The sequence below is a fragment of the Herpailurus yagouaroundi genome, unplaced genomic scaffold (assembly GCF_014898765.1).
Source record: "Herpailurus yagouaroundi ecotype Mexico unplaced genomic scaffold, PumYag 142, whole genome shotgun sequence".
Lineage (NCBI taxonomy): Eukaryota > Metazoa > Chordata > Mammalia > Carnivora > Felidae > Herpailurus > Herpailurus yagouaroundi.
Window position 1 is genome coordinate 11,694,239 of NW_024412397.1, and position 25,010 is coordinate 11,719,248.

A 25,010-nucleotide genomic window follows, 5' to 3' on the forward strand; every position below is an offset into this window, starting at 1 on the left:
GAAAGCCCACATCGGCAGCCTGGGAGGAAGTTTTCAGAGTATGCTCTGGAAGAAGAAAAACTAGGCTCATTTAACACTTTTCTGAGGAAAACACAATTTGGAGAGATCGACTTTGGCATTCCTAGTTAATATTCAATTTTATTAGAGCTTCCTTTTGTATATTCACTATTTTATGATCATATACATTGAGTTTTAAACCCTGATTTTTCTGCATTGTTTTCTCTAAGAGACGATGATGATAATAATAATACTAGCAATAAGAATAATAAGTAATGCTGAGCACCTGGGTGGCTCAGCCAGTTAATCTTCCGACTTTGGCTCAGGTCATGATCTTGTCGTATGTGAGTTCGAGCCCCACGTCAGGCTCTGCTCACAGGCTTCGGATTCTGGGTCTCCCTCTCTCTCTCTCTCTCTCTCTGCCCCTCCTCTGCTCACGCGCTCTCTCTTAAAAATAAACATTAAAAAATTAAAAAAGAAAAGTAATACAATCATGGCCTGTGTTGATGACGGAATTCATACCAACGGGAATAAAAATCCCAATTTTTCTTGTTTTGAACCTAATGGATCGGTTATGAATTACTGACGTTTAATCCTGGTTGTCAAATTTTGAGACACTGAGAAACAAGCACAGCTAAGTCTGAGGAAAATTCTGGAAATAATGTCATAAAAGGAATGCTTGAGATAACGTTAATCATTTCAAGCATTATTTCAAATGGGAGGTGGGCTGGGAAATACCTGCCTTCAAACATTTCAATAGCCATATGTAATTCAGGTTCCTAAAAGTAAGTGTCATCTGTATTATTGGTCCTAAAACTCTCCTCAACACAACCCTGGTGCCTCACGATTCCAGAAGGTTCCAGCACATTTAATAGCTGCCAGTCACTTTTGGAATGGACAAGACCCCTTTCTTCATAAAGCTCAGTCACTTCTGTAAATATATTCACTCACTTTTATACTTTATTTTATGCTTTCATATTAACACTTTTTATGGTTTCAAAAGCCTTGTGAGATGAATATTTTGCTCCTATTTTAGAAGTGAATGAATCAAAAAAAATAAGCTATTTGCTCAAAGTCACCAGTCTCCAGGGGTGGGAGTCAGGACTCAAACCCAGTGCACACGACTGAAATGTGTGTTTCCACCACCGTTCGTGCCCCAACTAAAAGAGACCTGAAGCTACCTGATCTCCCTGATCAGCCATCAGAGAAACTGGATAAGAAATTTCTGAATTGGGGCACCTGGGTAACTCCCTTAAGCATCCAACTTTGGCTCTGGTCATGACCTCGTGTTTCGTTGAGTTCAAGCCCCGCGTCGGGCTCTCTGTCATCAGCGCGGAGCCTGCTTGGGATCCTGTCTCCCTCTGCCACTCCCCCAGTGTTCTCTCCCTCTCTCCCAAAAATAAACAAACATTAAAAATAAATTCTAAATTCAGAGATTATAGTAAATGAGCCTGAAAGCCCCAGGCAGCTCTAATATGAAAAACAAGTAAGAATAAGGGTCTTATTTTCTTTTTGCTGAAAATATCTTATGTTTACATAATATTTGGATTTCCACATTAAAGATACACGTGATGTGTGTAAAAAAATGCGATAATGCATATTTCATAGCCAAAATTACACACACGATTTTTTTTTTTTTTTTTTTTGCTAAATTCCAAGAGAGGTCATGGCTTGGAAAAACAGTAAAGAAGCTATTGCATAACCGGTGAAGCCTCTCAAGTAACTTAAAATCCTTCCTCCTTAAAGCTTCCATTTCTCCCACACATCCTTTTAGCTCTGGCTAGAAAACAAAAAAATGGAGTACTGTATCAGACTGGACTCTGTCAGTGTGCCCAGAATTTATGGAAGACTCAAACTTAAACATAAGTCAGAAGCCACAGAGGGTGTGAAGAGAGTGGCACTCAACTACGTATATTACAAGATGTTAATAGTTTGAATATTAGTCTCTATGTTTTTCAGCATCAGTGCCGCGGTGAAATCTTAATTGGATCGGAAACCGAACGCATCGCCTCCCTCTGACCCTTACTGCGAGTCCTCATTCATTGGTATATACTTTCCATCATCAATTGTACTCACGTTTCCAACACACGATCTAATCAATGGGACAAACAGCCTTGTTTCGGATCATTACACCCCACAACTGCTCTTCCAAATGTACCGAACAGAGCTGTTATGCCACAGGTAAAAGTCTACTTGCAGATGTTATAAGGATCAACCAAAGAGATAACTTAGCCTTTGCAACAAAGCTTGTGTTTTTAATTTCAGTGTCAAGCTTCACGATGCCATGCCATCATTCGATACCAATCTTTGTAAAAAAACAACGCCTCCGAGGTCGTGTATCTGCTGCACAACTCCAGTCACCTTATTTTCGACGTGGCTCTGGGTCTCTGTAGACTCCATGTGTGACTAGCAATCAGTCTTAACTGTTGATAGCTTCACTTCTCTTATATATAATTACACTGAATCCCAAAGACTATGGCTCCACCAGTATCTGCTTCCCCTGAATAAGCGAAATTAGCTAGCGGCCTAAATTCAGCTCTGTTATGATTCAGTTGAGAAAATTATATAAACTGTGTCAAGGATAGAGTGGGTGGAGATACAGAACTGAGTTTTTCCAATATGTTGTGAAAAAGGAAATGCTGACTTTTATTTCTTCTTCATTTCAAACCAAGTGCAGGATGTGTAATCTTTTACTCGCCACACACATTCTGCTCCAGTGTGGACCCTTAAATGACTCACAAATGAGCAAAATCTAATTTAAGTAGGGTTTGACTAATTTCACTAGTGATCATCACAAATCTTTCAAACCCACATCTGTTGAGAGCATTATGTATGTGTTGTCCAAATCTTGATTGTGTGTTTTCAGTTAAATACCTTAAAACATGTCAGCATTTTAACTAAGAAGATAAGTAAATATTCTAAGGGAAGCATTCTTATCAGATAATTGCACACTGTTTACACACAAAACTTGCCAGAATGATGTTAATCATTTTGGTTCTTGTAATTGCCATTCTGGTAACACAGCCCCATCTTGAGAAATTAGTCTGCATTTATCTTACAGAAGACGAGGATTCTAATTTAACGAGGAATGGAGATGGCCTCACCTTACTCTATTGCACTGCCCCACCCCACCCCTCAACCAAACACACATCTTTTGGGCTCTCTCTCTTTTGCTTGTGTGGTGACAGTTCTAAAGACAACTTCCAGGCTCTCGGCCTAAGAAGACCCAAGGCTGGCTGAGTCCAGCATGAGTATTTTCCCGGCCATTTCCTTTTCTCTAGATGTCACCGACTGAGGTATGTTCAGACCTTCCCTTCCAGTGAAATGTTAAGCCATGAGATGCAAAAGTAAGCTACGTTGATTTTGGAACCTATCTTGGTCCAGGCCAACCTAACAAATGCTCCACGAGCCCACACCATGGAATGGAATACTGTGCTGTAATGTAGGTAGAGCCAACTGGTTACAAACACTCCTTGATCTCCCTTTTACAACCCCTTCTGGGTTGGGCTAATGGTCACCCCGCTTGTTTGAAATGGTACTTTTATCAGTTAAAAACTGAAGTGTACTGTATCCAAAAATGAGAATTTTTGAAGGATGGCAGTTTTTTTTTTTTTAATAAAATGGAATAAAAGTCCTAAACGTTTTCTTCCCAGACTCTCAATAGTTTGTTCTCTTTGCAACCCTTTTCTGAAGATTTCAGATCTAGGGTTCATTTTTAATATTTCTGCACCCTGACTAAATACCACGTAATCTCTCCATTATTACCACTGCTTATCATTCCAACCATATTCACCTTCAAGATTTGTTAAATTTTAGTAAGTATGATTTGAGAGCACTGTAAATGTATTTGTTCCTTCTTGAACACATGCCGTTTGTAAAGGCAGAAGTTTCAAAAACATTTGTTAAAAGGGCTCAGCGGTAGCACAACTGAATCTGATACTTTGCAAGAAAACGAAATATTTTATAGACCTAAAATATCTTATTAACATTTTTCCAGAAATTTACTTCTGAGAATTGATATAAGCATCCATATTTGTTTTCTAACTCTTCTAAATTATAGCTCTAATGGTTGCTCCCTTTCTTGTTTTACTTCCAAATGTATCAATAATCTCATTTCTGATATAAGAATGGTTCCTTTCTAACGCTGAAGATTTAATCAGCATTCACTATGAAACAGAAATTTTATAGGCTCTTAAAAGAATCATTAGAAGAAACTGTCATTACTAAATCTTTTCAAACACTAAATATAATTCTCTTCACTGTTTAGATTTCAATTCTCCTATGAATATATTAAAATGTAAGACATCTGATGGCACTCTCTTGAGCTACTTTTTCCACCTTAGCCAAACCTGAGTATCTATTATTTTCTCAAACGATATTTACAATTTACAATTTACAATTATGAGGGTTAAGTATTTGTGGCATACCTTCCAATGTAAAACAGCTCTTTATTTTTTGTAAACAATGGGAGAGAAAGCTCTTGTTGTAACTCTATGTCAGTAAACATCTTATTGGAATCCTGGACTTTAGAGATTACTGTTGCCTGGTTCAAAAGAAAAAAAAAATATCAATTTCCCTGAGACATACTAAGTTGATGTGCTTTGGGAGAATAAGATCAATTTCTATGTAAAACTGTGGACATTACCTGATTGTATTATAGATTTAAATTCGACCCATGAAACGACCCCCTCATCCCTAAAAATGGACAATGAATGGACCGTCACCCAAGAAGCCCCTTCAAACCAGTGGTGGTATTTATTCTAATCCATAGTGACAGCTTAAATAATTTTATACCTCCTTTAAGATTTCAAAACTTTCACATGTATTTTCAGAAGAACCTAGAGACAGCACATTAACCAAGTGACCAAAGTCAACATCACCACTAATGAATCGTATCAACGTCCTCCTGACAAAAGGCACTGAGGAGTGAACAACATCCCCTCTGTGGCATCCTTGTCAATACATCTCCTAAAATATCTCCGTTAGGAAGAAACATGAAACTAAGCCAGATCGGAAAATATGCTACCCAGGGGCTCCTGGGTAGCTCAGTTGGTTACGCGTCTGACTTCGGCTCAGGTCATGATCTCAAAGTTTGTGGGCTTGAGCCTCACATTGGGCTCTGTGCTAGCTAACAGCTTGGAGCCTGGAGGCTGCTTCAGATTCTTTGTTTCCTTCTATGTCCCTTCCCCATTCTCTCTCTCTCTCAAAAATAAACATTAAAAAAATTTTTTTTAAATATGCTACCAAATCACTGGTCAAGAATGACAATGAAAGACTGATGAACCATCCCAGACTGGAAAAGACCCAGATCACAAAATAAGTGTGAAATGTGATGCTAGGTGGGCTCCTATCAAAGTACAGTAAAACCTTGGTTTGCAAGCCTAATTGGTTCTGGAAACATGCTTGTAATCCAAAGCATTTGTATGCAAAAGCAAATTTCAAGAACCATTGGCACAGTTGTGATCGTGTGATGTTCGGCATCATGCACTATTCATATTGCAAGACATCACGCATCGATCAAGTTAAAATTTGTTAGAAACGTTTGCTCGACTTGCAGAATACTCTCAAAACAAGCTACTCGCAATTCCAAACTTTTGCTTTACTTTATTGTAATAGTTGGAAATTTTTGACTACAATTTGTTGTAAATAGTAATATATCCATGTTAATTTCATGGTTTAAATATTAAGTATAGTCATGTCCAATACTAACATTTGGAAAGGCTGGGTTTGGGAAAAGTACTCTGCAACCTTTTGTAAGTCCGAAGTTATTTTAAAACAAAAATTCTAAAGTGTTTACCTATTTGATCTCCATTTTATATTTGTGAGGATAACATTTTATTATGTTTTAGAACAGTGCTCAAAAACAAGGAACTTGTAAGTATATAACCTAGGGTTTCTATTTATTGATCTTTCTACTGCATAAAGTTTCCCCCCAATATAATTTTAAAAGACTCTGTCCTACATTAAAAGAAAGTAATGTTTTATTGCTTTGGTTTGAAGATTGTATAAAAGGATTATGAAATCACAGAGGTACGTCAGGTATCCTCATGCATTTGTTCACCGATGCATGAATTAGTTCCTCTGTTTTTCCCACCTCCACAGCTGTAGATTACCTGTAGAATTTACTGCTTCCCCATGCCATCTGGTTACCTTCTTGGCTTATCAACCAGACTAAATTTTATGAAGGAGAAGAGTGGGGTGTGTGTGTGTGTGTCTGTGTGTGTGTGTGTGCGTGAGTGTGTGTGTGTTTTAACTCTCCTACCTAACACAATACCTATCATAGAACAGGCCCTTGGTAAGCATTTGAAGAAGAAAAAGGAGAGAGAAAAAAGAAGAGAACGTTAAGACAGGCTTTACAGCATGCCAAAGTGAGTTTGGGGGAGATAATGTTAAGCATATTCATACAAACTACAATTTCGCTCCGGTGACCATAATCATTATGACAGATAATCAATACAAATCATGCAAAATGATCAGGATGAAATTTCTTCCAATACAGTTCTTATCCATATGCTTGAACCAGCAAAGGCTCAGTGACCGCCCTGCTATTTATCTAAATCTGTCAATTATCTTGGTGAGTTACAGAGACTGCTGCAATTTCTGTGACTCTATCAATGAGCCCTGCATATAGAGCTTGTCAAACAATTACAGTGCACTTAGTATAGAAAGTGCCTGATAACATCATTTTACGTTATCTCTTGTTGTTTGCACTTAAAAACACAGCTTCATACTACATAAAAACACAGTGGTATGGAATGAACGTTAATTTTTGCTTCTCCCATCAATGGGCAACAAGTAAAATACGTACCAAAAAAAAAAAAAAAAAAAAGCACACATTAAAAATGACAGCATTTTTAAGTGACTTTGACCAACACAGATACTCACAAAATTTAGAGCCAATCTACACTACCTAGGTTGACTATTATTAGGCTGATAACTGTAAGTTCTCTCTCCTCCATCTAGAGCTGTGCAGCCTCTCCTGATAAAGCCTTTGGCAATCGTAACCTTCATTTCTAACCTAAGATAACTTTAAAGAGAAAACGAGCAATGTTAAACTAAATTAATGGTAGGATTTTTCATTTTAGTGGCAAAAACTGACATGTTTTATTTCCATCATAGTTTAAAGGAAATAAACAAAGACTCTGAATCATTGATCTTATGCGAAGAAAATGCATTTAATACTTACTAGTTATGCTGGAGTATAAAAGCTAAAAATAACTGTCAAAAGAGTATTTCTAAATATCTAAACGTATTTGTATCCCATAGAGCTGATCCAAGTCCAAATTCATTTTGAAGCCACAGGAGCCCTCCATTTCTATTAGCAAAGAAACAAAAAGATAGGAACAAGAGTCTTCTTAATTCACTCTGCTTATGAAGACAATACGAAAAGGAGGTTTTCCATACATACAGAGGGCAAACGAACTGTATTTTGCTGTCTTCTACGACCAGAGCCAACTTTAAGTCATCTATAGATTTGGAGGACACTTTTGCATTCTTGCTCTCCCAAATCTATAAAATAGAAATTTGACTATGATGAACATGCTCTTTCCTAAGGAATTAATATTTGTGATTATTTTCTTTTTGTTCATCTAATATAAATTCGCCCCATTAAGGAATCTAATGCAGAACTCAGTTTTTAAACACAACCTATTTTCAAGATGAATATTTCTTTTCTGGAACGCTGAACATAGCTTCAGTTATCAGGAGACAGAGAATCTCTTGGTAGGAGATATTGCTGAGGTGCAATCAAATGCACGGAAAATGCTCACCAACGCTTTCCAGCAAGCTTAAATTTAAAGCAGAGTGAATCCCACACTGCATTTCTTATATATTTGATTTCGACCAGGGTAACAGGTATAAATTCTGCCTGAATGAGGAGGGAAGAGAGGGGAGTAGCCTAAAAGGCAAGAGTGATGTTAACAGCTAGAGAGCCGACCGCGGAACAGGCACGAAGCACACATTTCAGGGAAAGTAACAGCCCAGAGCACAGCCATCAGCTAGCAGCCCATTATGGGCAGAAGAGATGAAAAACACTTAATACCTGGAACAGAGGCCGAGTGGTTCTGTAGACAAATTTTTTTGTGTCAGATGGTTAAGGGGACATTTAGTGAGAAATGCCAAGGCAAGGAAAAGACTAATCTAGAAAAGTGCATTGTGATGCAATGAGAAGGCTGGAAACTGCTACTTCCTGTGTACTTCAAATAGCCAGTTCAGGGTGACATTAAGTCACGGGGTGGGGGGGGAGGGGCAGGGGAGGACTCTCCACCTAATTCTCCCTGTAAAAGGACAAGAAAACAGTCATGACGGTAATTAAGAGCTACTCTTAGAGAAGGGCACACTATTAGTCTTTGAAACAGTACTCCATACGGCATGGTGACTATAGTTAATGACACCCCACTGTATATCTGAAAATTCCTAAGGGGGGAAATCTTAAAAAGTTCCCATTACAAGAAAAAAATAAAATTGTAGCAATGTAAAGTGTAAGGTGACAGATTTTAACTAGATTTACTATAGTGAACATTTCATAATACATACAAATATTGAACCATTATGCTGTAAGCCTAAAACTAATATTATATATCAGTATAATACGTTATATATATATATACACGTATGTATACGTACATACACATGTATATATGTGTATATATTTACATAGATACATGTTATATATCAATTACGCCTCAATAAAAAAGTCCTGCCACAGTAATGTCTAGTGATTCTTTCCTTAAGTCTATATATTTAGATCCATGAGTTTATCAATTTGTATCACAAGAATAAAGTGGGATGCTAATGGTAAATGTCAGATTCTAACACAGCCCAGAAGTATGTACCAAGGAGGTCTCTTGATAAGGGTCCTAGAAGCACTGCTAGTCCCCTTCCACAGACTGTTCTACTTTGGTCTTGACTTGTTATGTTACACAAACCCAGGAAACTGCCTAAAATAATAATAATAGCACCAGCCATCTTCTAACCACATTAGCCTCAATGTCCTAATGACCAAATTTCATTTAATACATCTTGTTGCCCACCATCCATAAATATGGTCTCCAAATTTGAAGGTCTAAAGAATTAGATACGATCTCTCTGACATGTGAATTCCCTGTGTTTAAAGAATCACCTGCTTACTAACCATATTTTTGCCATAGTCTAATCAGAAAGAAATATGAAGATGTGCTGTATTTCTAAGCACACCCTACACAGACCATTCTCCTAAATGACTGCAAAAAGTTTAAGTACTATTTAGTACATAAAATGATGCCTGCTTTCACTTGAAGGATAACAAATACAACCCTGGACACACAATAGATCATCTGGAATGCAGTTGTTTTTATAAACAGTATATGTAAAGTAGATAAATAGAATGTCTAGATTAAATTAATATATGTTCCAAATATTTTGATCTCATTTATTCTCAGAAAGACACTTGGATTATAGGTATTATTAACCCCACTGTCTTTATTTTTTTAATGTTTATTATTTATTTTGAGAGAGAGAGACAGAGAAAGAGCATGAGTGGGGAAATGGGGTTGAGAGAGAAAAAGAGAGAGAGAGAGAGAGAGAGACATACACAAGTATGGAGCCTGATGCAAGGCTCGATCACATGATCACAAGATCATGACCTGAGCTGAAATCAAGAATCAGATGCTGAAGCAACTGAGCCACCCAGGTGCCCTTCATTATTCCCATTTTAGAGCTGATTTTAGTAATATTTAGTAAATTTTAATAATATTAGTAAAATTTAGTAATATTGGGCAATTTATCCAAAGTTCCACAATGAGTAGGAAGTCATAGAGTCCGCAATAAAACTGAAGTCGATCTGACACACACTGTATTTATCCATTATGTGATCAAACTAGACTATCACGTTCATCAAAGTCATTATTTATATTTTCCAAATTAAGTAGCTGGATTGTGTCAGGAAGGCGAAGAGTCTGACCATCCAATTACTACAGGTTAAATACGCATCCAGAAAAAGTAACGATTGCGTTCCTTCTTTCCTTTCCATGAACATCTGTCTCTCCATTCTTCCACGTCTACATCTATAATTTTTCATTTTCTATGTCCTATGAAAACTTTTGGTCACACCCATTACCTTCCTCAAGTTAAAAAAAAAAAAAGGAAAATCTATTTATTCCACATACCCCAAGTGATCGAAAATGTACCAAGGTCAAACTCATTGTTATAACTACTTATTCAGACCATCAAACCAAGGAGATTCATTCTGGTATCTCATACATACAATCGAAAAGTACTCAAGTTCTCTGCCACCTCCTCCTAAGCAAATGTAAATTGTTCCTTTGAAGCCTTTGATGCTTTGTCTATAAATTCCCTCTCCATCTCAAATTATTTTACTGTTTTTCTGTATTTTTTTCAGTCATGGGTTGGTTAGTTTTTTAACCTATTTACCACCCTGGACATTCTTTTACTGTGAATGGCAACACTGAACTCCCACGATATAGCCTGCAAGAGATAAACACAAACTTGCTTCCTGTCACATAAAATCTACTAAACAGTGGTCACTGATTAATTGAAAGAGAAGCACAGATAACATTACCAATCAAGGAATCCCACAATCTCTCTTAGAAAAATGACATCAGCATTGCCCAGTAGCTTTATGTGCATTTGGAATTTAACCTAGGGGCACGCGTTTCCAGAATTTTAAATGGATTTAAGGGGATTATTTCGATATAAGCACTCTCAATTATGATGTGAAAACTTTAAAAGTTAAAATAAGAGCACTTTAAAAATTTTAAGTAATGTTGATTTCAAAATCTCAATCTCATTCAAGCAACTCCATTTAAAACTCAATTAATGGGAATAGTTTCGTTGCCTTTAGAAAATTTTACATTCCCATAAAAGTGTGATTTCAGCTAATAACTACTGATTCTTTATGAATTAGTTGATTTTTATACACCTATCTACTGAAAACAAACTTTGATGAATCTGTTAAATATTCATTACAAATGAATGAAATTAAAAGCTAGATTTCCTCGTCAATAACACCGCATAATGATTACTGCTCTCACTTCGTTTACGAGAATATGGGTAAGAGAGACTGAGACAGAGAGATTTAGTACATGCACAGTATATATGATGGTACCCTACTGGTTAAGGCAGAATGGCTCTGTGTACTTACATATTCTTTGTTAGGTCAGAAAAATGCTACAATTGGGCATATCCTACTCCACATCCCTGGAAACCCTTAACTTGTTCATCCTTTTTGTTTATGATATAGTATCGGTATTTGTAAAATATAGAGGCATTAAAAGAAAAATAACATAATGAAGATTACCTTGACTTATATAGATACTCATCAACAAAAACAGATGTTTCACTCTTATTTAAGGTATGTTCAAATGAAACAATGATCCGTGGAATAAACAGCAAAGGTTCTTCCTCAAGCACTCAAAATTGAAAATTCTCTCAGATAAGTTCATCAGTGTGCTACGCTCCATTTTATCAAGAATAGACACATAAAACTGGCAAAGTACAGAAATGTGGATGTGCAGACATCTTGCCAGTGCATTCTACTTAGAAACTCTTTACCAGTACCAAAACGAGAAATTCCAAATATCTTTACAAATATGAACATTATCAAGCTTGCAGTAGCTGGAGGCTGGGAACGGGACACAAGGATGATAGGGGGAAAGGCCAGGCTCTCTCCAAAGGCCCCTCAGTTCAGAAAGCCTTTGAATGCAAATCCCATGCCCAAGTATTCAAAGGGAAAGAATCTGTGGCGGGAGGGGAAACATCCCAATTTGGCTCCGACGACGACGTGGCCACCGAACCCATGTACCACAAGGTGCCCACCTTTGGTCTAATGTCGATTAGAAACTGACTTCTGTTCGCATCCATTTTTTAACCAAAAAGAAAACCTAAAAAACAAAACCACACATCCACCAACACAAGACCACCACTAAGGAAAGGGGGGTCAGAACCGCTCATGACTGAGGGACAACAGACCCAATAATGTCACTTGGCAGTTTTTCAAATGCAAGCATCAGAAAAGGAAAGATACGCATAAAGTTAGTGTGTGCACCGTACCGACCCCCAAAAAGGAAGCTAAAAAACAAATCGACTGGCTAGAAGCACCCACCACTCTTCATTTATCAGTGAATATTCTTGTTCTGATTTTGGAAATAAAAGTTTTATCAGTGTGCCACAATCCTGGTAAACTAGACATCTGCGGACTCATCTGGATGCAGGACTAAAGCATCACTCCCTAAATTATGGCTTCACTGTACGGATACCAACCCAGGTTCTACTTTCAGAGGAACTAATGCCAAAAACTTCACGAACTATTTCACAGGAGCAACAAGTTTACGTGTTCCATCCCCAGAGCAAAAAGAGCAGCTCTCCATCCAATCGCAGACATTCACAATAATCATTTGCGACTTTGAAAGGCCAAATGCCCTACCTTTCCTACATAGAGAGGGTCTGAACCCATGTATTCCTCCAGCACAAAGAACTGATTCCACACCCAGCTGCGCTTGGTCCGGGACCTCCCTGATTGGAAATAGGGCTTTGATCTGGACCTGGAGAGCTCTGCTTGACTCATCCCAGAGAAACACAGGAAAAGCGCTATTAGCTGCAGAAAATGGCAGAGCTCCACTTTGCCCAACTTCATCTTTTTTTTTTTCTTCCTTTTTCCTGTGTAAGAAAAAAACCTTGACAAGAGAAAAGGCACAGTTCCAGTTGGCTCAGTAGCTCTTGCCTCCGGCAGGGTGTCAGCTGGGAGTCCAGAGATAATAATTTGTAGAGTGTTCGATTGTAAGGGGTCACCACTGCTGAATAACCTTCGCCAAAGAATGGTGTAATAGGTACCTGGCAGAACAAAAGGAAGAGCCAGTGTCAGAAACCAGAATACATCGTAACTTTTAACTCTCATTTGCTAACTTACTGTTGATCTTCCCCAGATACCGGGAGTTGGATAATCATTAAAATACGGATGATGAACTTCAAGACGTACGACGGCTGGTGCCATGTTTCTAAACCACACCAAGACTGCTCATGCAGGATTACCCGGTTTACTTAATACAAACGGAGCAACGTCGGTTAAAGAAATCATCCTAATGCCGGCCTTTATCACTATTTTTTTTTTCTTTTATGTTACAGTCAGTTTCATTCGCTGGTATTAGAATATGAAAGCCAAGCTGCTCAAAGCAGGGATTTAACCAAATGGGAAGGACATATGCTGGCTTAAATCTCTCCTGTGAAACTGTAAAGAGAAATAAAGAGGTATGAGGTGATTCAAAACCGGTTGATTGATTCTGAGTCACAGAACACCAGCTGTTTTGATGTGTTCTGATTTGATTGTGATCAGCTGAAAAGCTCAGGGGTTTCCATTTTCCACCCTTCAAACCTATTGTCACATCGGCTGTGTGGCCTGGTACGTTATGCCATAGGATGGCCGTTATTTGCTACCCCACGGATATTTATCGAACATCCTAGAGCAGGGCTTGTGCACACAGTAGGGCCTTCTCGCCTAAATATTTACGGATTACGAAGAGATCATTAGAGGGGTCTGAAGACTCAGCTGTCTTTGTGAGCCCCGCTCACAGCAAGCGTGCACCCAGAAGGCGTCAGCAGCAGCATGGGAATAAAACAACTTTTCTTCTCAAGTCCACTTGTGTCGGATGCAGAATTCTTGACGATGCAAGAGATACAAGGTCAGTTACAAGAGAAACTTCCAAACATACCCCAAAACACAGAGGAATGAGGATTTATGGCAAAATGCTTAAATCACGATGCTGCACTTTGGTTTGTAAATTCATTCGACTACCTATAAATAAATCAATAGGATAATGAAGGTGAAGGCTAATATTGGCCTTTTTTCTTTTTTTTGGAGGGAGAGGAGGTAAAATAGCTTTAGGGACATGAAGCCAAAAGATAGTTCCCAATCAACGTAGAAAATACTCTGTCTTTACCTTAGAAGCGTTTCCATCTTTCTACCTGTCTCTCCTGGAACAAGAGTGTCTGTAACTCATTAGGTGATTTCTGACAGTAAAGCCTGCTCATGGAAAATGTCTTCTCTTGTAGAAGAAAAATGAAATGTATTAAACGTATTAAATACGTTAAAATAGTCCACCCGCCTGTAAAAACAGGTTGCACTTTGATCTCTGTTCTAATGAACACATTCGTGTTAAAAATATGTCTATCAACTTCTGAATTCCAGAGGGCACTGCAGAATAATCCAACATACAGCTGACATATGTGGAGAACTAGCAGAATAGGCCAATTATTATTGGAGCATATTCACCATAACCTGGGCAATGAACACCTTCTCCTAAAATCCAGATCGGTCATCTCAGCATCAAAAAGGAATCTAGTCCATTTAGAAACCACTCTGGAAGGGTTAGTTGTTCTAAGACTTAGAATTATAAACAGGAAGTAAGGTGGGGTCGTATCTTTGTATTCCCATGTAGCCACCACACTCCCCCATCAGGCGGAAAGTTCACGGCAGGGAGGTCTGAGCTAACCCACCTGAGACACAGGTTATCTGTAGTTAAAGAAGGCACATAGGTGTTTCTTTCTTTGCTGGGAAACAGAAACTAGTATGGACTAGTCTACCATGAGCCAGGAACTCATACTGAGTGGCTTTTGTGGGAATGGCTGTCATCATGGGGAGGGCCAAGGTCATGTGGTTCCCTTCACGCCAGTGGCAAAAAACCATGTTCTGGGGCGGAGAGGGATGGTTAGAGTGTGGTCACAGGACTGTGGAGCTTAGGAGATCTGGGGCCAAAGAATATTCCAGTTTCGCTGCTCTACTTCCTCAAGAGAGAATGTGTTTTCTCAGAGAAACAAGGAGATAAATACTTTGGTTCCGAAGACAATTTTTTTTTTAAGGTAACATAGTTTAGTTAAGTTATATTAAGGCCACTTTATGGTTCAAGTGAACTTGAGAACAATTACACGGTGAAATGCATTCAACTTTATTTTTAAAATTTTTTACTGTTTTATTTATTCTTCAGAGAGGGAGACACAGAGACAGAGAATGAGTTGGGAAGGGGCAGAGAGACAGGGAGACACAGAATCCGAAGCAGGCTCCAGGCCCTGAGCTGTCAGCACAGAGCCCGACACGGGGCTTGAACTCACAAGCCATGAGATCACAACTTGAGCTGAAGTCGGATGCCCAACTGAATGAGCCACCCAGGCACCCCTAAATACATCCAATTTCTAAGAACCTGAGTGGCAAATGGAATCCAGTATGTGGGGAGTTATTAAAATTATACACCCAGAAAAAGTGTGGGCACCTGCACCAGAGAAGGATTCAAATTCCGAGTCTGCCCTGTCTTAGCTATGCAGCCTTGGACACATTATTTCAATTCTAACATATGTTCCGGAGAGGAAGCCGTAAGCCTCTAACTTGCAAAACAGATAACTGCATCTACTTCATAGGATTAAATAAGCAAATCATGAAAAACTAAGGATGATCCCTGATGCAACTAACAGCCTTAAAAAAAAAAAAAAAAGCTGTTGGGGTTATTATCTATTATTGTGATGGTATTTTTTAGTTTGATACTGGTTATGTTAAAGTTAGTTTGTGAAGTAATGTTAGTTTTCATGTTAATGTTCTTTATAGGAAGGTGTTTTAGACAACTCTTACACTGAATGAAAACACTCTCGATAGGTCCAGTCACCGCCAGAGAACCATATGGATCATGAACCCAAAAATCTAGATGAATATGGACAATGGCACCAAAATACTTTTAAAAAAAGAATGCAGTACGTTCTTTCCTAAAGGCATGTCCTCTGTGATTTTTATACGTCAAAGACTGGTATCAGAATTGGAGAGATTTGAGCTCACTCAAAATGTTCGCTAATAAGAAAAAGAAATATAACCTGGACCAGGAACAGGATCACTGGGGTCTTTGCCCTAAAACCTCCACCATTTGCTAGATGACCTTAGATCCCTCTGGGATTTCATTTTCCACATTTGCAAAATGAGGGAGATGAACTAAATTATAAAGTCTTTTTTTTTTTTTTAACAGATGTCACTTCTCTGCTTTTGACAATTATATAGAATTGGTTTTGCTGGCCTTTTTTTAAGCTGTGAAAAAGCACACATTGTTAATGAAAGGGCAGAAGGATATAAGGAAGCCATAGGAATGTAAAAGCATTTTTTTTTACATTTATGAAATTTAGCAGGCATTTTTTTAAAAAAAATTTTTTTTTTCAACATTTATTTTTGGGACAGAGAGAGACAGAGCATGAACGGGGGAGGGGCAGAGAGAGAGGGAGACACAGAATCGGAAACAGGTTCCAGGCTCCGAGCCATCAGCCCAGAGCCTGACGCAGGGCTCGAACTCACGGACCGCGAGATCGTGACCTGGCTGAAGTCGGACGCTTAACCGACTGCGCCACCCAGGCGCCCCAATTTAGCAGGCATTTTAACATGAGATGTTTACATTACTCTTCTTGCCTCTTGAAGAGCTTTTCTCTTCCAGCCAAGACTGTGAAGTTACCAAACGGGCCAGAACAAAAGCAGTGAGTTACAAAACACACCATGGGTCACTTTATAGTCACTGGGTTAATATTTGTGAAAGAGACTGGAGACCTGCATTTTCCTATTTAAAACCAAGTGTTTTAAAAGCAGTGATTAATAAAAACCTTGGTGAACAGGAAGACCCACCCTAGTATCTAGAACAGAAGTAGACACACGCAATTGACACTGAGAACATGGTTACAAATTTTCTTTTCATTACAATCAACTTCATGTTTTTAATATGGGAAATTAACCATGTAAGTCAATATATAAATTCCTTGGTAACTCTTCCAGGTTTATGACTCAAAATCACTTTGGAAAAAAAAAATGTCCATCATATTTTTCTGCAGTAGTTGAAGGCTCTTGACCCAAATTTCATTTACCTTTCTTTAAAGGTCTTTAATAGCGTACAAGAATATTTTAACGGACTTCGTGTACATTACTGGAGGATAAAATTCTCATTTTTATGAAACAGATAAATGATTCTACAATACCCTCTGTGAAATGCACTCATATAGTCAGAATCTCCCATGTGAATGATTGTGATTGGAGTAGGGGAGATTCATTGTTGATCAACATTGTTGACAGTGACTAATAACTCTGCCTGGAATGAACAACTGACAACAGCAGGGGGAAAGTCACAGGGCAGATGACCCTTCATCATGAGGCTTCCCCAAATCCTTGCCTTCCTTTACAACCAGATCTGGTTTTCAAGGTAAAGACCAGTACAGCGGGTCAACCCAACTAATCCTGACCTGACCTGAGAGTTCATAAAGGAAATGATAGGCTCTGAAGCATTATGAAAAACCTTCCGTTATTCATGGTCTTCAAAGAGAAGTCATCAAAGCATGAACTTGAGATTCCCTACTGCAAACAGGCTTGCTATCATCCCACAAGTGTCCGCACTTAGAGAGGCACCCCAATAACATTGTTTTTTACATTTAAATGAATTTGAGCACACAACCAATCGCAATTGTTGCCATTTCTCACAAAAGGTTAAATTCGGACTCGCAAATCTGTGCCCCAAAGCAAAACCCTGCACCCTGCCTAGTTAGGTCTCCATCCCTCTAGTCTTTTCCCTTCTTTCTGCCTCCTGAGTTTCATATTAACAGAGGGAAAGCCCCATCAGAAACAAGCAGAGACCCCTGCATCCAAGCGGCATTATGTGTCATTATGTCTTCCGTGGGAAAGCTTGGGGCGGTGACCCACTGGAGGTCTGGAGGGCTGACCTGTTCACTATTGCTGGCTCAGAAAGAAAGACAGTGCAGAACAACGATGTGTTGGGATATATACACACTTTAGGTAACTTCTACAGATCTATGTCAACTTCCAGACAGTTACAAATGGGTAGCATTATAGCTGTGGGGAGAAAAACAACAGGTTCTACCTAAGGAGAAAAGAACTGAATAGGAGCCAATCAATGTTTGAAAGACAGTAGTGGCTGCTACCGGACTGGTAATTTAAAATTTAATGTATGCATATATATCTATATATATCTATCTATATCTATCTATATATATCTATTATATATCTAGATATATAATATATCTAATAAAATTTAAGATATACATATATATACATTAAATTTTAGATGACACACACACACACACACATATCTGAGTAAGGTTTAAAATGTTTTCCTCTTGACATTTTAAAGCTAAAACTTATAAGGGATGAAGCCCACTTACAATTGCACCAAAAACCATCCAATATCCTAGGAAAAAACCTAACTTGGCAAAGAGGCGAAAGGCCTGTTTCCTGAAAACTATAAAACACTGATGAAAGAAACTCCAGAGGAGACAAATAAATGGAAAGACATTCCCCGTCCATGAACTAGAAGGACAAATATTGCTAAAATGTCTGTACCCAAAGCAATCTACACACTGAACGCAATCCCTATCAGAAAATAAAACTCGTTGGGGCGCCTGGGTGGCGCAGTCGGTTAAGCATCCGACTTCAGCCAGGTCACGATCTCGCGGTCCGTGAGTTCGAGCCCTGCGTCAGGCTCTGGGCTGATGGCTCAGAGCCTGGAACCTGTTTCCGATTCTGTGTCTCCCTCTCTCTCTGCCCCTCGCCCGTTCATGCTCTGTCTCTCTCTGTCCCAAAAATAAATAAACGTTGAAAAAAAAAATTTTAAAAGAAAATAAAACTCGTATTTTTTAACATATAACTTTTTTTTCTGCCAAACTAAAAGCACATGAAAATCATAATAGTGGGATCAACACAACACACCTTAATCAAAATAACAGGAGAACCTCCAAAAGGAAATTTTAAGTGGATGGAAGCAAAAAGGAAAAAAGAAAAGAAAAAAAGGTCCGTGGTAAGGATCAGTCAAGTAGTTATTTACTACATCAACATCATTTATTTGACCTGACAACACTTTTACTGTGCTACTTTTTTGTTCCAATTATTTTTGTTCAACTAAGTGGCACAGAATTATTTCCAAGTAGATGGTTTATTATTCACTTAACCTTAATAGCTCCTATTATTTTACCCAAACAAATTCATTAGTATAAAATTTTCTTGGATTTTCTGCTCCACTTAACATCTCGGGGAAGCCACTTTTCAAAATCAGAGCAAGTGACTATCATAGGCTCAAAACAATGTTTGGTTCATACCTAAACACGAGGACTAAAAATCCCATAACAACAAAAAAATATTTTGTATGCATCAGCATCCCAAGTGCTAATCAGCAAAAGCATAAATCTGCCAGGACCTGCTCCATCTAAATTACAGGCAACATGCGAAAAGCATGACAAATAGCATGAAATGTATCGTATTCAGCCAGTCACATTAACATACAAACACAAGAGTAGTTTTAAACACATGCCTGATTACCAATTAACTTATACATGCTAAACTGCGTCTCTCCAAGTACTACATGCCTTCTAGAAATAACTTGAGCTATGCAAGAGGATGATCAGTTATGTTAAAGGGAAACATATTCGTATTTTAGGTTCTGTGGCAAAGTTAGGGTGGAATATTCTCTTTGCAGCTCAATAGAAGTAACCGATAGCTTAGCTCAAATACTATCAACAGTTTCTCTAAATGACAAGCAAGGGACAGACACTCATGCTCTCTGTGTCTGGAGCTGCATCACACACGGGTCTGAAACTATTTTGAAATGTACTGAGTATATACCACATGAACACATAATTTCTTATCTCCTGGTAAGTTAATGAAGATTCGAACAACTTGTGCCTCTCCTTTAAAAACAGGTACAGTTCACAATTATGTGGATCGTGATATCCCCAAAGTAAATTCTTACTTGCATTTTCTAGAAAAACGGTGGTAAGAATGACACTCGAGGACTCCGTGTACTTGACAGAAAATAATCAGTGAGAATGCGAAAAATCCATAATGGATGACTGTCCAACATCTCTCGACTCTAACTGATATTCCCTAAGATGTTTTGCTCGCTAATCTACAAAACATAACAGTACCAGAAATCACAGTTGTAACAGTAACAAAAATTTTTAAAATCTTGCTGTTGGCCTTTTGGGAAGAAACTGTCATTTCCCAGACTGATTGAAAGTGGAACTACATTCTGACAAGCAACATATTTTTAATGGATCCTTATGAAGAGAGAACAATATACATGCTCAAAAGTGGAAATGATACCATTTCACAGCAGTGGTTAGAGGGCACTATGAAAATATTACCATTGCCTTAAGAACAACGTTCCATGTATTCGTTCTTTTGTACCTTTTTGTCTGACAAAAAAAAAATATGCCTTTTTAAAATAGTCCTTGAGCATTTAATAGCATTATTTAAATTCAACGAAAAGACTGCCTCCTGATTCACCCAATGCCTTCTTAAAAGACTTTCCTTTACCTTTGCTTTCCCCAGGACAGCAGCCACCTGTCACCACTGAGGTCCTCACTGTGACTTATCTCTGTCCATAAAGTTAGAGCAGTCTGCTTGGTTAAAAGGATAATACTTGTTCATTGTTACTTGTATTTATTTTTAAAGTAGAACCACTGAATACATTTGAGGGAATACAAAAGAAAGAAAAGACAGTCTAATCTCCTGTTCATGAATGGGCAGATGTCATAATTCCACAAGAGACAGAGAGTAATCCAGGGCAAGGAGCATTTCAAGATCTGTGGCCACATTTTCCGACCACCACACATAAGCAGAGCTTTCAAGGATAATGTTTATGGGACAGAGAGAATGTCACTTCAGTGCTGAGGAAGGTAATCGCTTGGCTCTCCTGAGGGTTCATGTGCAAAAAGAAAAAAAAAAAAGAAGTAAAGAAGTCCCTAAACCCTCTGTTCCCCCTGATGTTTGAAGGTTCCTTGAGTGGTGGAACCACAAAACTGGAACAGACATTAGAAAAACCTAAGGTGGCCTCTTTTTTTTTCCCCCTAAGAAAAACGGTATCTACAGAATTCTAGTGAAATGCCCAAGGTCACACAACAAGTTCTTAATGGCACTGGGCATCATTGGTTACACCAGAAAACTTAAAATGTTAAACATTTCTCATTCTGATACTAAAGATCCTTCGAATGTATCATCTTTGGAATAGATTATATTCTCCAAAAGCCAAGAAAAGTAAGTTTAATCTTACTCCAATTTTTATAGGACCATGAGTTGGAATTCTCCAAGCAGGATTATTCTACCCAGAAGGGTCATGAGTGCAGAGTGAGAATAAGGGGGAACGGATCCATTTAGGACTGTCGTTTCCATATTACCCAAAAGGCACACTGAGGAAGATCCAACTTTAAAATCTCCTCTCCTTTCCAAATCTGGTGATCAAAGAATACCTACTGCACTGTGACACTATAGATGCCCACTGAAGTTTAAACAATAGCTCTTTGAATGTTGTAGAAACAGGCTACCAACTCAATATCTTAAGATGTAAGGATGTATATGTATGGTTATTTGGTTGTTGCTACAAATCCTATATTTTGAAAGGACTGTCTGCTCCTATCTATAGCCATTTACTATTTAGATTTAATATTGTCATCTTTAGCTTCTATTATAAAACATACTACCATTTAACTTCTCTATCCATATACCACTGAAAGTTTAGGATTAGCTTCAGTAATGTTAACACTGATGAAACAGCCCTCTTCTTTTTTTTTTTTTTTAACCTAAAAGGTATAATTTTTTACATTTTAATTAGTGAGGCTGGGGACCCTCCATGATATGCGACTTCTCACGTAAAGAAACTGTGATCAACTCCATTAGCTCCCTGGGCCAGATAACATTACAACCACAGACCACAGCCTCCCACCGTTAACTGGCCTAAATATTCAGGCAGGGGCCCTGGAAATGAATCACACAGCCTGTAGCGTGCATCTGGCTATCAGACATGGAATGAAAACTTCTCTGAGTGGATTACAGAGTCGATTTCAACGAAGCACAAATAACTTGTCACGGGTAAAAGGAATGAAAAGAAAAGAGGAGCAAGAGTTTATAATTAACTAGAAGAAGCCCATGCAAATTAAAACGAAAACAAAATGACATCCCACAGTCCATCTGAGCTATTTATATGTTATATATGACATACGTATGCATGTACAATTATAACAGTGAAAATATACTTATAGTGTTTTTCCTTTATGCTTCTACAACATCCCAGCCATCTCATTTTTACTGTGTAATTTACCTTAGCATTTACACTGAGCCAGGTATGATGTATGTGACTTCAATAAAAGGCATCATGTTTTTTTTCTTTTTTTTTTTAAAGGCATCATGTTTCAATAAACATTTTGCAAAACAACCTAAAAGAAATGCTACCAGAATGAAAATCTAGAGTATAATCTGAGATGAATATATGGACAGATGTCTGCATAGTCATTTGCACTGATAATTCTGTCAGGGAGGAGTCTTGCGAACAACAAGGGGGAAAATGTTTGCAGGGGTAGCTTTTCTGCAAAACCGGCAAATCCCCAGAGGAGGCACTCGCGTATTGCTGGTTACAGCTAAATGTGCTCTGCTTGTCAGAGGCTGAGGAGATGGTCACACACAGGACTCTGATCACATGTCTTTTTCCTTGTCCTCAGCTCCCCTTTATCCCCCCATTTGGAAGCAACGGATTCCTTTACACCAAGGAGAAAAGCTCCCATCACAATCCCTTTGCAACACGCTAATGTGTGTTAGTTATTTTAGAAGTTCCTGAAGCTCCCATTTTAAACTAAGGCTCTGAAGCCTTCCAACCAAGCAAAAAAATGTTTGTGTGCGCGTGTGAGAGAGAACCATGATAGGATACAAACCCCTAGCACAACAAATGCAAAACCTTGTGAACTCAAGGAAGCTTAAGATCACTGAGGCATAAATACTCACAACACTAAACAATCTATGGGCTTTTACTTTATAAAAGATTTCTGAAAGACGTGACAAAGTATCTGACTCTATGCAGAGAAGTTTATAACAGCTTTGCCGTCAAATTAACTACAGTGCTGAACGATAGGGAGACCAGCAAAGAAATCATGCCTGAGGAGACACAGTGGGGTTGGTTTTTTACATCTAGGGAAGGCTGAACAGTAGCCAAAACTCAGTATGCTCCCCACCCTGTCTTTTTCATTGGACACTAAAAACTAGAGTCAATTCAAGGGTAAACTGCAGTAATACAGATGCTTTACAATTCCCCTTTTATAAAAAAGGGAAAAGCTCTGTGCTATTGTATCAAAAGTAGACTTAAGGAGAGTTGTGAGCCTGTCAGCTGATTGTTCACACAATTCCAATGACCTATCGCAGCCCTTAATTACAATAATATCTCACGTTGTAAGCGCACAATGCCCTTCTATTAAAGCTGCAATCCGAAATACCTTTTTGTAGGGTGATGGTCTGCACTACTGACTATTGTTTTATTTTTCTGTCCACAGACATTACCAGATAAGACTATTAACACTGAAGGCCACCTAATTGCTTTTCCCACTCCACTCCTTATTAAACACTAACCTATAAGCAAGACTTCCACAAAGTTGTCAGTTTCGCTACGTGGTCTTGATTCTTTTGCATTTTCATTCATACTATTCCAAATAGCCCTAAAAATGAAGAAACTGATTCTTGATGTATTTTCCTGTCACATACCGTAACAAGAGCTTGGGTAAACATAAAGTCTGACTAGTTCTTTGGGGAAAAAAAAGTAATTCCTGGTGAGTTACTGAAAGCCTCCTAACGTAATTACTTTTTTTCCTTAGCTCCCCCCCCCCCCCCGCCCACCAACTTGTCTTTATAAAGACACAAACTATTTAGATGTTGCTGGCAGTGAATCAATGCAAACTTTCCTTTAAAACACGGGATGTTACCGCCCCTAAACTCTTTTAAAATGTGTCCTTTTGTGCCGTGAACCTGATCTTTTAAATGTACGCTTGTCATAAAGTTCTGTTTATCTACTTCTGTATGGAAAATGATCTGCTGAACACCTGTCTGGTTACAGGAATTAGGAAGGATGGCTCCTACTTAAAGATATTTCACTTCACTCATCTAATAAAAGGAAGATATTTCTTGCAACATAAGTATATTCACGGTTCAGTCTGCAGATCTCCAAAGCCTTGAGACACCCAGTCCTTGATTTCTTCACAGTTCTCAACTGCCCAAGGCTGGGTGAACTCACGGCCAATCTTTTACTCACCTGAACTATATCTATGAAATCCGAAAAGGTTAACGATCTACAACGTGAAGCCAATACAGACCAAAGGTCCCTTCTCATTAATCCACGCAGGGAGGTTGGATACCGGCAACTAGCCGCTTAGCAGGTGCACCCACGAAGACGTCCACCGCGCATTCAGAGAAACAGGGTGCCCTTTTCCCAGCGCAAACCTAAGGTACAGCCAGGCGGAGGGGAAGCGGGGGCGCCGAGCAGAGGCAAGCCCTGCAGACGCACCGTCGCAGCAGAATACTAATTACAGGCAAGAGCAAAACACCCTTAGACGAGTGGCACCTTCTCCAAAGGTAAAAGGAGTCCAGCGTGGACGGCTACGAGGACTCCCGTGCACGCCGGCGCACACCCCCTTCCAGTCTCAGACCGCCGCGCAGCCGGCGGCCCCGCCAGCGTGGAGACCTGCCCCCCGCCCCTGCACCCCAGGTCAGCGGCGGCCCACTCGCGTCCCTCCTGGAGGACGGCGGTCCAAGAGTCCGGCCTCACCGCTTCATCGGGAGCGTGCGCGGATCCGCTCTCGCCCCGAACTCGCCAACACGCGCCGCCCCCGGCGGCGGTCGGCTCGGGCTCTCGGGGGGGGCGAGCGCCCGCGGCTCGGTACGCACGTCTGTGCTGCCCCGCCGAGCCACGTCTCCCGGCCGCACAGCGGAAACTTGGGGACGCCGAGGGAAACTCCGCACGGATCCCCCCACCGCCCGCCTGCTGCTCACCGCCGAGTCCGGCCCCCGGAGGCGCACGGCGAGGGCGCGCGCTGCTGCCCGGCGGCGCCTTCCCCGACCCCGCGCGGGCGGACGCACTCACCTGGGGCCTCGCTGCCCTCCCGGCGGCGTCCGGCGCCAGCGACCCGGCTGTTGGCATCCGAGAGGGCGCGCGCTCAGCGGCCGGGCGCCCGCGTGCGCTTCGGGACCCAGT

The 25,010-nt window shown here is 39.6% G+C and overlaps 1 protein-coding gene across 5 annotated transcripts in view; it reads right to left on the bottom strand.

Annotated features, from left to right (window-relative positions):
• Window positions 1-25,010, bottom strand: part of CDH7 (cadherin 7) — a 123,013-nt gene that overhangs the window by 96,431 nt on the left and 1,572 nt on the right. The window contains exons 1-2 of one of the 5 annotated variants that reach the window (XM_040478604.1): window positions 24,900-25,010; window positions 12,419-12,825 (exon numbers count right to left, since the gene is read on the bottom strand). In XM_040478604.1, coding sequence (XP_040334538.1) covers window positions 12,419-12,628 — 210 coding nt within the window. In that variant the 5' untranslated portion in view covers window positions 12,629-12,825; window positions 24,900-25,010. Of the gene's footprint in view, window positions 1-12,418; window positions 12,826-24,071; window positions 24,404-24,584; window positions 24,755-24,899 lie in introns of those variants that run through there. The other 4 variants (XM_040478606.1, XM_040478605.1, XM_040478607.1 and 1 more) reach the window with 4 other exon arrangements.